Source organism: Solanum dulcamara, chromosome 9, assembly GCF_947179165.1.
Source record: "Solanum dulcamara chromosome 9, daSolDulc1.2, whole genome shotgun sequence".
In the NCBI taxonomy this organism is placed as follows: Eukaryota; Viridiplantae; Streptophyta; class Magnoliopsida; order Solanales; family Solanaceae; genus Solanum; species Solanum dulcamara.
The window spans coordinates 75,362,362-75,376,650 of record NC_077245.1 but is presented as its reverse complement, the minus strand read 5'-3'; the positions used below and the strand labels follow the sequence as shown (position 1 = coordinate 75,376,650).

The 14,289-nt window shown below is 29.5% G+C and overlaps 1 protein-coding gene across 1 annotated transcript; it reads right to left on the bottom strand.

Moving 5' to 3' along the window:
• Window positions 1-2,697: 2,697 nt before the first annotated feature.
• On the bottom strand, window positions 2,698-8,265 carry LOC129902710 (uncharacterized). The gene is made up of 9 exons (XM_055978080.1): window positions 7,801-8,265; window positions 6,807-6,993; window positions 6,255-6,388; window positions 6,043-6,155; window positions 5,121-5,361; window positions 4,214-4,369; window positions 3,723-3,802; window positions 3,570-3,619; window positions 2,698-2,946 (listed from the first exon to the last, which is right to left on the bottom strand). The coding sequence occupies exons 1-9, from the start codon at window positions 8,206-8,208 to the stop codon at window positions 2,798-2,800; spliced, it is 1,518 nt and encodes a 505-aa protein (XP_055834055.1). The 5' UTR covers window positions 8,209-8,265; the 3' UTR covers window positions 2,698-2,797.
• Between the last annotated feature and the right edge of the window lie 6,024 nt (window positions 8,266-14,289).

Genomic DNA, 14,289 nt, shown 5'->3' with positions numbered 1-14,289 from the left:
CTTATAAAAAAAAAAGAAAAATCTCAATTTCGTTCATGACTTTTTTAGTAGTTTTGTTTGACCATATAGATTCTCATATTTTTAATTTCTTCTTTATCATGATTTAAATAATAAATATATACTTAAGTTATCATTGAGTTAGAATTTTCATTTTTTCATGGCTTAATTGATGTAAATCTTGCTTTAAAATTTGAGTTAGTTTACTATATAGGTTAATTTCATGTTCTTTAGTTATTTGAATATATATATTTTCTACATGTATGCATGTTGTTAGTCACTATATTGATGTAAATCTTGCTTTAAAATTTGATTTAGTTTAATGTATAGGTTGATTTCATGTTCTTTAGTTATTTGAATATATTTCTATATATATATATATATTATTATTATTATTTTTTACATGTATGCATGTTATTAGTCACTATGTTACTTTATATGCACTTCTAGTTGCATTCTCCAAATTGACATAGAAAGATAATCTTCAATTTATTGTCTTAAAATATTATGTTATATTTGTTTGTTCAATTTAAAATGAGTAGTAGCTTATATGATTTTATTTTGGTGCATGTGACACCATCCGAGTCCATCTTTGGACTAAATCCTCGCATATCATTGAGTTTTGAGTCAACTTCACCCTTGTTCGAATTTTGAAAGCTGATACGCAGATGTAAAGGAGGTTTACTTTAGGTTCCGGAGGAAGAAAATAGGCTGATATACAATCTATATACAGGAGATACAGAAAAAGGATGACTGTATATATTGATATATATTTATATATAATCATGATATACAGAAACGAAATGGGCCAAAGGCCCAAAATACAGGTGGCCCAATATCTTAGTCCAGGTGTACAGAAACTAAGTATTGGGCCGGATTTTTGTTTTGTTTATATTGTTATTCTATTTATTTGGGTTGTAATAATTTAATTTATTTATGATTGTGTATACTTGCTTAGATGTTAATTTTTAGTTTGGTTTGACTTAATCGAACTCCCCTTAAAAGAGAAACCATTTTTGTGTTAATTTGCTCTAAAAATGACTTTGTTCAAGTATTTTTCTTTTAGTTAGACATTTAAAAAAAAATAGAATTTTCTTTCAAATTATCTTAAAGTTTATTTTTTATAAGTTGATGTTCTTTCAAATCAATTGAGTTTAAAGTGTCTTTCTCTAAAAAAAAAATATATTCTAAATAGCTCAAATGATTTTTCTTATGTAATCAAAGTCTTAATCATCTTTAATTATATATATATATATATACATGTATATTATAATCAAATGTTTAAGTTTTATCAATTTTGTTATTTATTTTATTTATTTATTTTTCTAAAAAATAATTTCAAAGTCTTCGTTTTCTTTTAAATTAATATTTCCCAAAGTTAGTCAAATAAATTTCAAATCGTTGGATAACCGCATGTTAGCGGCTATTTTAAGTGCTAAAACCTTCTTAAAATAGTAATATGAACCTCGTACCCTTTTCTCTAAATTTTTAAGACTTAAATCTGTTAGAGTCTTTTAAATTAAGTTTTCTTAATTTCTTTAAAAAATTAAGTGACGACTCTTTTTTTACTAAAATTGATTTTTTCTTATAAAGATGAAATTAATTTTACACTTTGTCCATTTTTCGACATAACAGAACCAACGGGCTGACTATCATGATTATTCATTAACAGTTCATTGTGGCGTTCAACAATAAGAAGGTGAGAAAGTAATTCAGAATATTTTTTAAAAAAAATTTCGCGATATTGCTGTTGCAGGAGCATATTCGTGGGTGAAAATGTGGAGTATGTTTTTTCAAGTTTGTCTTGCTCAGTAATTTTATTCTCCGCATAAATTTAACTGTGATATAATTCTAAACAAGGAAGAATTATATCCAGTTATAATTTTAAAATTCATTAGTCTCATATTTAACCAATCATGACGTGCCTGTGGAGGGATGACCAACTTCAGGTGGTCATATATTTCTTTTAGATTCTTCCACAGTTTAAGAGGATCTTTTAATGTGAGGTACTATAATTTTAACCCCTCATCAAGATGGTGGCGGAGAAATATCATGGCTTTGATACGGTCTTGACTAGATGCCGTATTGTCATTTTTTATGGTGTCTGTCAGACCCATCGATTCTAGGAGTATTTCGGCATCTAGTGCCATGATGAATAGCTTTTTCCAGATATATCAAGAGCAACAAATTCAAGTTTAGAGATTTTTGACATTTTAAGAAAATAAAATTCTTACTCTTTTGTTACCTTGTTAAAATTGCTCAAAGTGATGGAGGCTCGTGCTGATAACGTGTTATAAAAAAATTTAATTTAACAATTTAATAAGAAAAGAAATAATAAGAGAATTTAATTTAATATGTGTGCATGTGTGCCGTGACAGATAGCCTAAAGTAGTTTATATTTTTTTCCGACACAAAATATAAAGTCTGAGTTAAAATTATCAAGTTCTACTGAAATTGTAAGTTAAATCCTAAAAAATATTTCGATATTATATAGGTAATTAAATCTCGTTATACGTGACATCTATAGTCTACTGTCACAAATTAAAATTTTTGTGCTCGTGTGATTTGTTTTTTGGCACTATCATTACATAAAACTTAAATACTATGATAATATATTAATTTAATTTCTTGATGATTATGAAGTAAAATTTAGAGAGGAATAAAGAGAACAACTTTGCTAGTTCTGCTTCAAACATGTAATTCATCAATATTAGAGAACATTTTTTTCTCCTTTTTATTTCTTAATTTATATTAATTATACTTTTGAAAATACAATAAATGGACTAATTTTTTTAATTAATTAGTGCATTTTGCCATTTTTTAGGGCTTTAAGATCAGCATAGTACTTTGTTATCCATCCTTCCATGATTTTAACTTCTGTGTTCCTTTGCATGATTAGCCATTCTGGATCAGTTGGTTTTTTAGTAAGAATGTCTAGACAATGAGAACCTACACACACAAAAAAAGGAAATAAGAAGAAATTAGAGTCAACATATATCTCCAAGAAAAAAAAGTTTTTTATTTATTTTCCACTCGACGTTCACTACTTATATGGAGGTCTCAATTAATCTAGATTCACGTTTTTTTTTTTTGCACATTAAAGGGGGAAGTGCTCGTGCAACGTTAACAAAGTAGCCACTTTTCAGCCCTTGTAAATTAAAGTTAGTCATTGTCATTGAGTTTTACTCGTGAAATTTTTGAATTTTATGACAATGACTATTTTTTAAAGACGTGGCAAAAAAGTGGCCAATAGGCGTTGTTCCTATGAAGCTGTTGCTATTAGGATTATTTCCATGATTCATAAATCCAAAATCTCTTATTACAGGTGAAAGCTAATTAAGGATTCTATCCATTTCATCATAAGTTTTGTTTATTTATACGTGATATTTTAAAAAATTATTTATTATTATCTTATAAGTAATCTAATAATGAAGTAAATATCTTTTTCACATAATTGTAAAATTCATTATTGATGTTGATGCCTTCAATAACATTTCCAATTCTACCAAAACAAACAACATGAGTTCCTTTATTACTAATTTCTTTTTTTGGAAAGTAAGTAAATGGCATACCGTTACGTGTGTAGACAGCTTGTAGATTAGGAGATATATCTTGCAAAACCCTAAATTAGAAAATAAAATAAAATATTAGTGTAAGAATAAATAAAACCAAATAGAAAAAGGAAAAAAATAATTGTGTGGACGTAGGGGTGGGGGTGTACGTACCCTGCACTACTATAAGGATCTCTTAGCCCATTAGAGAAAATGATGTTGCTAGCAAACTTATGAAGAATTAATTTTATGTCCTGCAAAATTCACTCATTTAGTAAGTTCACAAATCTAATATAGTATAAGAAAAAGTAACATGACAAAACAAGCTTAATGAAAGATTGTTGTAAGAGGTTTTGGATTCGAGCCTTGATGAGAATAAAGTCTCCTTTAATAGAATGTATTTTATTTTTAAAGTAAAAGTTTTTGACTATATTGTTCGAATTTTTTAAAAATCTTTACAAAATGCACTATCTTTAAAAAATCTAACATACACCCGTCGTTATTATGTAGTAGTACAAGCAACATAGCTTTCTAATAACACGAATCTGAATTATGCGAATTGCACGTGCATCACCACGTGTTATAATTATACATTAGGTCGAAAATAAAAAAAAATGAGATTACAATATGTAACTAATTAAAGTATGAGAAATAAGTATACATACGTGTCCTCCATAATAAGTTGTGATCCAATGTGGACGAGGTGAGACACCATATTGGCTCTTGCAATCTTTTTTGAACTCATTCAAATTGAAAGGAGCTGGAAAGAACATTGTGTCATTTTCCCCACGCCCTATAGGCATCACCATCTCACTGCATGTCTACAAAATAATAAAACGAGTCAGTTTGTTCATATCTCAATTATTTTATTATGCAGTACTTATTTTTTTAATTAATATAATAACAAATATAACTCTATCTATCAAGAGATAGACAAATATATGAAGACATCAAAAAGTATTCTTTGTATTTGCTACGGTTTAAACCCCTAAATTTCCGAAATTTGCATCCATTTCATTGACCTCGAGGTTATCGTACGTAGCCTTAGGTCCATACAATCAAGTGGTTATTACTAGCTCCGTCAAGATTTATACAAATAAAAAAAATCACCAAATATTTTTGTTTCTACTGAAATTAATTAGGATCATGTTATCCAAAATTTGCCCCGACTTCATTGATCACTCTAAGCCACACCCTTAAGCCTTAGGTACTCATGATTAGGTACCTGTTGCCTCCCCATCATAGGTCTCGAGCAACTCTGGCCCTATCAAGACTCAACAGATGGAAAAAAATCATCTATATTTTTTGTTTTAACTGTAGTTTGAACCCTAATCTCCAAAGTCATGAGTATCCACGTTAAATGACTAATAGGTCAAATTTTCAGGCGTTCACAATCAGATCACTTATAAAGTAATTATAAATATGTTTAATTGAAAACCTGATAAAAATAGTAACTAACTAACCTATTCTATCCTGATATAGTACATGTAAACTACATATATATCTTTATAGAATCAGTGTTTATAACTTAAATTTTCGAATAAATTAGTGTTAATTATTAGTGTTACTTACTTGCCATCTCCATCCCAAACCTGTTTCACTAGGCATGGAATTTGTGTTATAACAAGATGAATTTCCTTTAAATGCAACAATTCCAGCTTGAATTCTATCAAGAATATGACTTCCTTTTGGTGCACCATCAATTCCTCCACAAACTACTGTCACTGGGTAATTTGGTGGCTTGTTATACTGAGCAGCCACAGAATATATTGTATCTAAATAATCCTTCAACTCATATGAATCATTCAACTTCCTGAAATTCCAAAAAATCAAGACTAAATAAATATATATATAAAAAAAGAATTAAAGAAAAATTACACTAAAACAGATATATAAAAGTGATTTGATGGTGAATTACTTATACTAACAATATTAATGCATATATACAATTTATGAACTAAAAAGATATTACCATATTAGATCACTCAAATGATATCATATAGGTAAGTTTTTAAAAAATGTGAGATTTGTACTTTTGAATATAAGACATGTATTGCATGCTATAATAAATATAATTAGAACTGATGGTATAAAAATTACTTACATTAACGATACATGCATGTTTATATATATAATTCGTGCAAAAAAGAAGTTCCTATACTCTTAAAGGATGTGTATTTTAAAAATGTAGGATTTCTGATGATCAAAATAAAATAGGTTGCATGCTACAACAGATAAAAATAACTTGATAGTATAAATATTTTCACGCTGATAGTGTGAATAATTCGTGCACAAAAAATGTATTATCATAATATTAACACTGGTTACTACAATAAATAAAGGTATCTAATGATGTAAAACTCTTTACACTGAGTACACCATCAAACAATCCAAAAAATATCTACACGTAAATAAGAAAAATAATTTACTACGACAAATAAAAATAACATACTAATATAAAAATCCTGATGATATATATAACTTAAACTCTTACGAGCAAGTCTTGAATTTCCGACTGAGATAGGAGAGTCCATTTTTTCTAGAAGCAATCTTGTCAATTATTGGCCATGATTTTCTTATAGTATGGTAACAACTCTTACTAGCTTCCTGAAATAATTAAAAAATTAATTAACATGTTAGTTCAAAAAATAAAATAATAAAGGACTTATTAAAAGTCAAAAAAATTAAATTAAATAATTTTCTTACTTTAAAATCCCTAGACACAATTGAATCATATCCATTTTGTGGAGTGATATTGTCAAAATAAAGAATTGGAGCTGATGAAGCTAAAGCACCAAGAGCTATATGTGGATACTTCATTCTAAACCAAGAAGCAAGCACTGCAAAATAATAAATAATTAGAAAAAAATTATAGAAAGAGTTTTAATTAAATTCAAACTTTAAGAGGGTGTGCTTTACCGAAAGAAAATTAAATATATATTTTTCATGAAAATTGTTTTCTTGAATTTACAAATATTTGTATATAATCTAGATAGATATTACGAAGGTTGGGGGTACTGGGGTAAGGATAGGGTGAAAATGAAGTGTGTTGCTTTGAATGTTGGAATGACAAAATCAATCTGAACTGCTACTAATTAATTTAAATTTATTTTTCCTATATTTTCACTGAAAAAGTCATTTTCCTCATTTTTAATAATTTTTCTAGAGAAAATATTTTATAAAATTTTTGATCAATCGTCTATAGAAATTTAAAAAAATATTTTCTGGAAAAAATCTTAATTTGTTTTTATTTCTTACTTCCTCCATAGGATCCTCCAATGACAATAATTGGAGAATTTTTTGCTGAATATTTTTCTTTAATATGTAACAAAAGCTCTGCATAGTCAGCTATAGCTTGTGCTGAATTGAAATATCCTCTAGTATCTTCATCTTGTAGAGCTTCTTCCATTGTCCCAAATGGTCTTGACTCTCCATAATACCTATGCTGAAAAAGAGTATGCAAAAAAATAAATAAATAAGGCACAAAAGTCTTTGATCCGACTAATCAAAATTCATGTTCTAACAAATTCACTAATAACAGTATTAGTGTCGGAACCAAGAATTTCACCGAGTGAGATCAAAATATAAAGAAGGAAATGCATAGAAAAGCTAAGAGAATTTAACGTAACATATACATATAGTATGTACAGTGATAGAAGTTAACGAAATTTAAAATCTACTATCTATTCATAATAAATCATTTTGACCCCAAAAACAAGAATATATACCACCACAACTTGGACTAAATTATAGACAATATTCTACTATATATATAGCTCACTGATCGAGTGCTCTTGCATCGAAGATATAAACGAGGCCAATTCCGACTCCATCACCACCTCTAAGTAAGGATGGCTCCACCATAAGGAAACAGTACTCATAATACTTTTTTCCATTTTCAAGACGCTTTCATTTGATCATAAATTTTAAAATTAAAATTTAAAACTTGATTATTTGAGTTTTTGAAGTTGTTTTTAGACATGCATTTTACTTGAATTTTTTTAAGATTTTGTGAGAGAAGTCCCAAAAGCTAGTCTGGGCTAGCCAGCTTTTGATAACTCGAAAATATTTGATGAGATCAGATTATGGCCAAACAGATATTCAAAGATAATTTTTTTAAAAATTTATGATCAAACACTAACTGAGTTTTAGTTACCAAAAACACATGACAAAACAAAGCAAAATAAGAGAGTTGTAGTTTAATTGATACATATACTTGATGGAATATAATTAATGAATTTATATTAATTACCTCCATATAAACAAGAAGAGCCTTAAATTGAGGGGCAAATTCAGTGAGAAATCCAATACCAAGAGGGTCTCCATCAATAGAAGATTCAGCACCAAGATAGGCAAATATTGGAGAATTTGAATTGGAACCACCCCAATACTTAGAATTAATTATGTACCTTTGCTTAAATGTTGAATAACTTTTTGGTCCATAATTAAAATGATCAAGTGTTTGTGTATAGTAATAAGTCTCAAATTCTTTTGGAAGATCATTTATTGTTGAAGAAGAAAGGGTATTAGAATCTTGAAGTATATTTTCAATAAGTGGTGTGAGTCTTGGGATTTTATTGGGTTTAGAAGAAATTGATGAGGTTTTTGTGAAGATCAATAAGAGAAGCCATTGGAATAAGAAAAGTATATTCATCTTCATTAGAACAAAAATGACTTTGGTAAAGAAAAAGAATGTTTCTTGGTGATTCTATATATCTTATTGTGGATATATTTATAAGTGTTTCACTCTACCATGTGAGGCATAATTCAATGATTTGTCTAACAAATTTCTTCTTTTTTCTCTCTTATCCGTTGGATGATATCCGCTTTGAAATTTAATTAATTTGAATTCGTGTTACCTAGCTACGATCCATTAAAGAGAATAACTCTCTCTATCAGGATTCCGTCATTTAGTCCTGCTAATCTGGATTCGCGATATCTAAGGTCCATTGAAGGGGTTGGCAAAGCTTTTTGTCTATTAGGATTTTTTTTATTTTCTACGGCTTGAACCTAAGAGATTATGAAGTGAAAATTACAAACAATCATTCCTCGAAAATATAATTCAATGTCATACCTAGAATGAATCAAGGGTCTTTCAAAAACAGTCTCTCTGTCCAAAGGTAGAGATAAGATCGTACACTTTACTCTACTCGAATCTCATTGACATGTGAAATTTCATTGAATATGTTATTATTGTTGTTGCCTTCATTGTCATAAAAGTGGATTGTTATATGGAAAAAATGAATATATTTGGTCTCTCAAAACCTTGGTCAAACATGTTATACTTATGGTTAAGTGCATTTTTTCTAAGAATAAAAAAAGATTCTTTTTGTGCAAAAAAGGTGACTTTAAATCATGAATCTCATTGTCCTTTTATGACCACTATTCCAGCTTCATTGAATAAAGCTAAGAGACTTTTATAACTTTATCATTAGTTCATTACTATATATAACTGTCTAGTTGTTACAATAATTTGGCTTTATTATATACACAATTAGTATGCCACTGCAATTTGGAAGAAAAACAAAATTTTGAAAGAAAAGAATAACAAACCTTTTTTTAAAAAAGGAAATTCTTCATCCATACAAGTAATAGATTGATCTTGAAATAATAACGATTAAATAAAACAACCTTGTATATTATCTTTATGATCTTTTTTAGTTATGAGAAACAAGTTTGAAAGAAACAAGCTAACCGCTAGAACTATTGATTTTATAGCCCAAAATAAATAGCCAACTTACTTTTTCTTTTATCTTCCATGTAAATACTTTTTGAATTAGGAAATTAATTAGATTTATAGTAAACGGTCAAAAGAATGAATTGGTTACTAAAATCTACGATGTTCCATAAGTAAGCAAAATATATTATCGAAAAAGTATTTATAGTGAAAGTAAAAAAGTGAATACAAAATTTTGAGTAATTTCCCAAAAATATAACTATACAATTTGAAGTTATATTTGAAATTTCATAATCCAAAACTAATTTTGAAATAAATTTAAAGAAGTCTAAAATAAGTGGACCACTTCAATTTCATCATAATTAGGGAATGTATGTCTCCCACTTTCAAAATTAAAAGTTTTGTATCCATAAATATTGTGGAGGATTACATCTCTTGATAATAAGCGGATTAATGCAGCCAGTCGTTGGTTATCATTTTAAAATGAAAATTTTCATTATTCATAGTTGATTTGTAAGTGTGAATATATATTAAGATATTATTACTTATCGTAAAATAAATTAGCTTAACAAATTCATAAGAATGAGGGATAGTAAAAGAGAAAGAGAGAGTTGATAAAATTGAGTGTGTTTGTATTACACACTAAAGAAGGCTATTTATAGCCTCAAGAGCAAAGAGATAAGGGAGAGGGTATATTTTTTTTTCTTTAAGTGGATTCCACAAAGAAAGTGGAACATCCACAAGTTTTATAACATTCCCCCTTGGATGTCTATGTGTAAAAAAATATTCTAGTAAAAGAACAAATATACATAGTTATCATAAACATTCATAGATGTTGTGCCTCGTTAAAACTTTACTAGAAAAAACTTAGTGGGAAAAAAATTTAATGACGGAAAAAGAGTACACACATCTGATAATACGCCTTGAATGATGTCTCATTAAAAACCTTACCAGAAAATCCAGTGGGAAAAAACCTTGGTTAAGGGAAAAAGAATGCAACGCGTATTTTACTTCCCCTGATGAAAACTTCATTTGATATTTTGTAGACAACACATTTCAATCTTATACTTTAGCTTCTCAAAAGTTGATGTTGGTAATGTATTTGTGAATAAATTTGCAAAATTATCACTCGGACGAACTTGTGTACATCAATATCACCATTTTTCTGTAGATCATGTGTGAAGAATAATTTTGGTGAAATATGTTTCGTTCTATCTCCTTTTATGAAGTCACCAATTAAGCTACGCACGCGGCATTATCTTCGAATATAACTGTGGGTACTTTGACATCATTTTTCAGGCCACATCTTTCTTTGATGAACTGTATCATAGATCTCAATCATACACATTCTCTACTTGGTTCATGAATTGCTATTATTTCAGCATGATTTGAAGAAGTGGCAATAATAGATTGCTTTGTAGATCGCTATGATATAACAGTTCCGCCATATGTAAATAGATAGTCTATCTGAGATCGAATTTTATGTGGGTCTGATAAATAACTTGCATCTCCATAACCAATAAGGTTTGCACAATCTTTGTTAGTATAAATATCAATGGTATTCTTTAGGTATCGCAAAATATGTTTGATATCGTTTCAATGTCTTCGCGTTGGAGATGAATTATATCTTGTCACCAAATTAACAGTAAATGTTATATCAGGCCTAGTTGCGTTATCAAGATACATAAGTGCATCAATAGCACTGAGATATGGTACTTCAGGACCAAGAAGTTCTTCATTCTCTCTTGGAGGTCGAAATGGATCTTTATCCACTTCAAATGATCGAACAACCATTGGAGTACTTAATGAATGTGTTTTGTTCATGTAAAATCATTTTAAGAATTTCTCAGTGTAAGCTGATTGGTGGACAAAGGCGGTGTCTGCTAAATATTCGATTTGCAGACCCAGACAAAGTTTTGTTCTTCCAAGATCTTTCATCTCAAATTCTTTTTTTAGATATTCATTCGCTTTTTGGACTTCTTCAGAGGATCCAATAAAATTTACATCATCAACATAAACGGCGAGTATAACAAACTCTAATTCCGTTTTCTTAATAAAAACACATGGAAAAATGACATCATTTATATAATCTTCATTTATTAAGTACTCACTAAGGCAATCATACCACATACGTCCTGATTATTTCAGATCATATAATGATCTTTGCAATTTGATTGAGTACATCTTTCGAGACTTAGTACTTGCTTCAAGCAATTTTAATCCTTCTAAATTTTTTATGTAAATTTCATTATCAAATGAACCATAAAGGTAAGCTGTAACTACATCCATTAGATATATTTCAAGATTTTTATGTACAGCTAAACTGATGAGATATCAAAAAGTTATTCCATCCATAACAGGTGAATATGTTTCTTCATAATTGACCCCGGGTCTTTGAGAGAATCCTTATGCAACAAGGCGTGTCTTGTATCTTATAATTTCATTTCTCTCATTTCGTTTTCGCATAAAATGAGGCCAATCACCGTAATTTTTATGTTGCACAAAGATTCTTCAAAGATTCGGAGTCAATTATGAAAAAACATATACACCTTTTATGGATGAAATAACTTTTTGATATCTCATCAGTTTAGCTGTATATAAAAATCTTGAAATACATCTAATGGATGTAGTTACAGCTTATCTTTATGGTTCACTTGATAATGAAATTTACATGCAAATCCCAGAAGGATTAAAATTGCCTGAAACATGTACTAAGTCTTGGAAGATGTACTCAATCAAATTGCAAAGATCATTATATGGTCTGAAATAATTAGGGCGTATGTGGTATAATCGCCTTAGTGAGTACTTGATAAATAAAGGTTATATAAATGATGTCATTTGTCCATGTGTTTTTATTAAGAAAACGGAATCAAAGTTTGTTATACTTTGCGTTTATGTTAATGATAAAAATCTCATTGGAACCCCTGAATAGGTCCAAAAGGTGATTGAATATCTAAAGAAAGAATTTGAGATGAAAGACCTTAGAATGACAAAACTTTGTCTAGGTCTGCAAATTAAACATTTAGCAGACGGGGTCTTTGTCCACCAATCTGCCTACACTGAAAAAATCTTAAAACGATTTTACATGGACAAAGTACATTCATTAAGTACTCCAATGATTGTTTGATCACTTGAAGTGGAAAAAGATCTATTTCGACCTCCAGAAGAGGATGAAGAACTTCTTGGTCCTGAAGTACCATATCTCTATGCTATTGGTGCACTTATGTATCTTGCTAACGCAACCAGACTTGATATAACATTTTTTGTTAATTTACTAGCAAGGTATAGTTCATCTCCAATGCGGAGATATTAAAATGGTATCAAACATATCTTGCGATACCTAAAGGGTACCATTGATATGAGTTTGTTTTATACTAACAGAGTTGTGCAGACCTTATTGGTTATACAGATGAAGGTTATTTATCAGACCCACATAAAGCTCGATTGCAAATAGGCTATCTATTTACACACGGAGGAACTGCTATATCAGGGCGATCTACAAAGCAGTCTCTTGTTGCTACTTTTTCAAATCATGCTAAAATAATAGCAATTGATGAAGAAAGTAGAGAGTGTGTGTGGTTGAGATAGATGATACAGTTCATCAAAGAAAGATGCAGCCTGTAAAATAATGTCAAAGTACCCACAGTTATATTCGAAGACAATGCCGCGTGCATAGCTCAATTGAAAGGTGACTTCATAAAAGGAGACAGAACAAAACATATTTCACCAAAATTATTCTTCACATATAATCTCCAGAAGAATGATGATATTGATGTACAAGAAGTTCGTTCAAGTGATAATCTTGCAGATTTATTCACAAAGGCATTACCAACATCAACTTTTGAGAAGCTAATGTATAAGGTTGGAATACACCGTCTCCAAAATATCAAATGAAGTTTTCATCAGGAGGAGTAAAATACGTGTTGTACTCTTTTTCCCTAAACCATGGTTTTGTACCACTGAGTTTTCTGGTAAAGTTTTTAATGAGCCAGCAATCAAGACGTATTACCAGATTTGTGTATTTTTTTTCCTTAATTAGGCTTTTTTTACTGAGTTTTTCCTAGTAAGGTTTTAATGAGGCACGACATCTATGGGGGTTCAGAATAACTATATATATTTGTTTTTTCACTAGAATTTTTATTTATGGACATCCAAGGGGGAGTGTTGTAAAAGAAAGTGAATGTCCCTTTCAGGATGTCCCTTTCTTCTTTTACTTTTCATTTTTCATTTTTTCCTCTACTTCTTTTTCTTTTCTTTTCCTCCCTTCACGTGGTGTCCCCTCTCTCAATTATTATCTTCTTCATATAAATAAGACAGCGCAGAATGAAAAGAAACACAAGAAATTCTCTCATTCTCTTACTATCTCTTTTTCTTATTAAATTGCTAAGTTAATTTATTTTATAACAGTTCGTTTATTTTCTAGTATTTAAATATATAAATTTATCTTTATTGAGAACAAACAATACAAATTTAATTAATAATTAATATTAACTAATTTAACGTTATATATATATATATATATGTGTGTGTGTGTGTGCGCATTCTAGAAGGCACATCTCTCCTTCAAGAGAATTTGCGGCACCTCAAGTCTCATAAAATTCTGCATGTATTCTAGTAGCAACATCTCTCCTTCAAGAGAATTCAAGGCAGCTCAAGTCTGATAAAATTCTGCATGCATTCTAGAAGGCACATCTCTCCTTCAAGAGAATTTGCAGCATCTCAAGTCTAATAAAATTCTACATTTTGCATTAAATTAAATTGCATGCCTCACCAACATGGATTGTGATGTAGTGGTGAAATTGTTTCACCCTTAACCAGAAATCTCGGGTTCAAACCCTAGGTATGAAAAAATCATGTTGAAAGTGTCACCCCCGAATGGGCCCTGCAGTGCACGATCTGAATTTAATCGGGCTCCATGAACTCCGGACATCGAGTGGAAAACTAAAAATAAATTTAAAAAAATTGCATGCCCCATAACAAAATATTAGAAAAATAATTATTTGGATTTGTATTACAAATAAAACTCTTTAATATTTTATTTAGTTCAATAATTTCAATTGAATC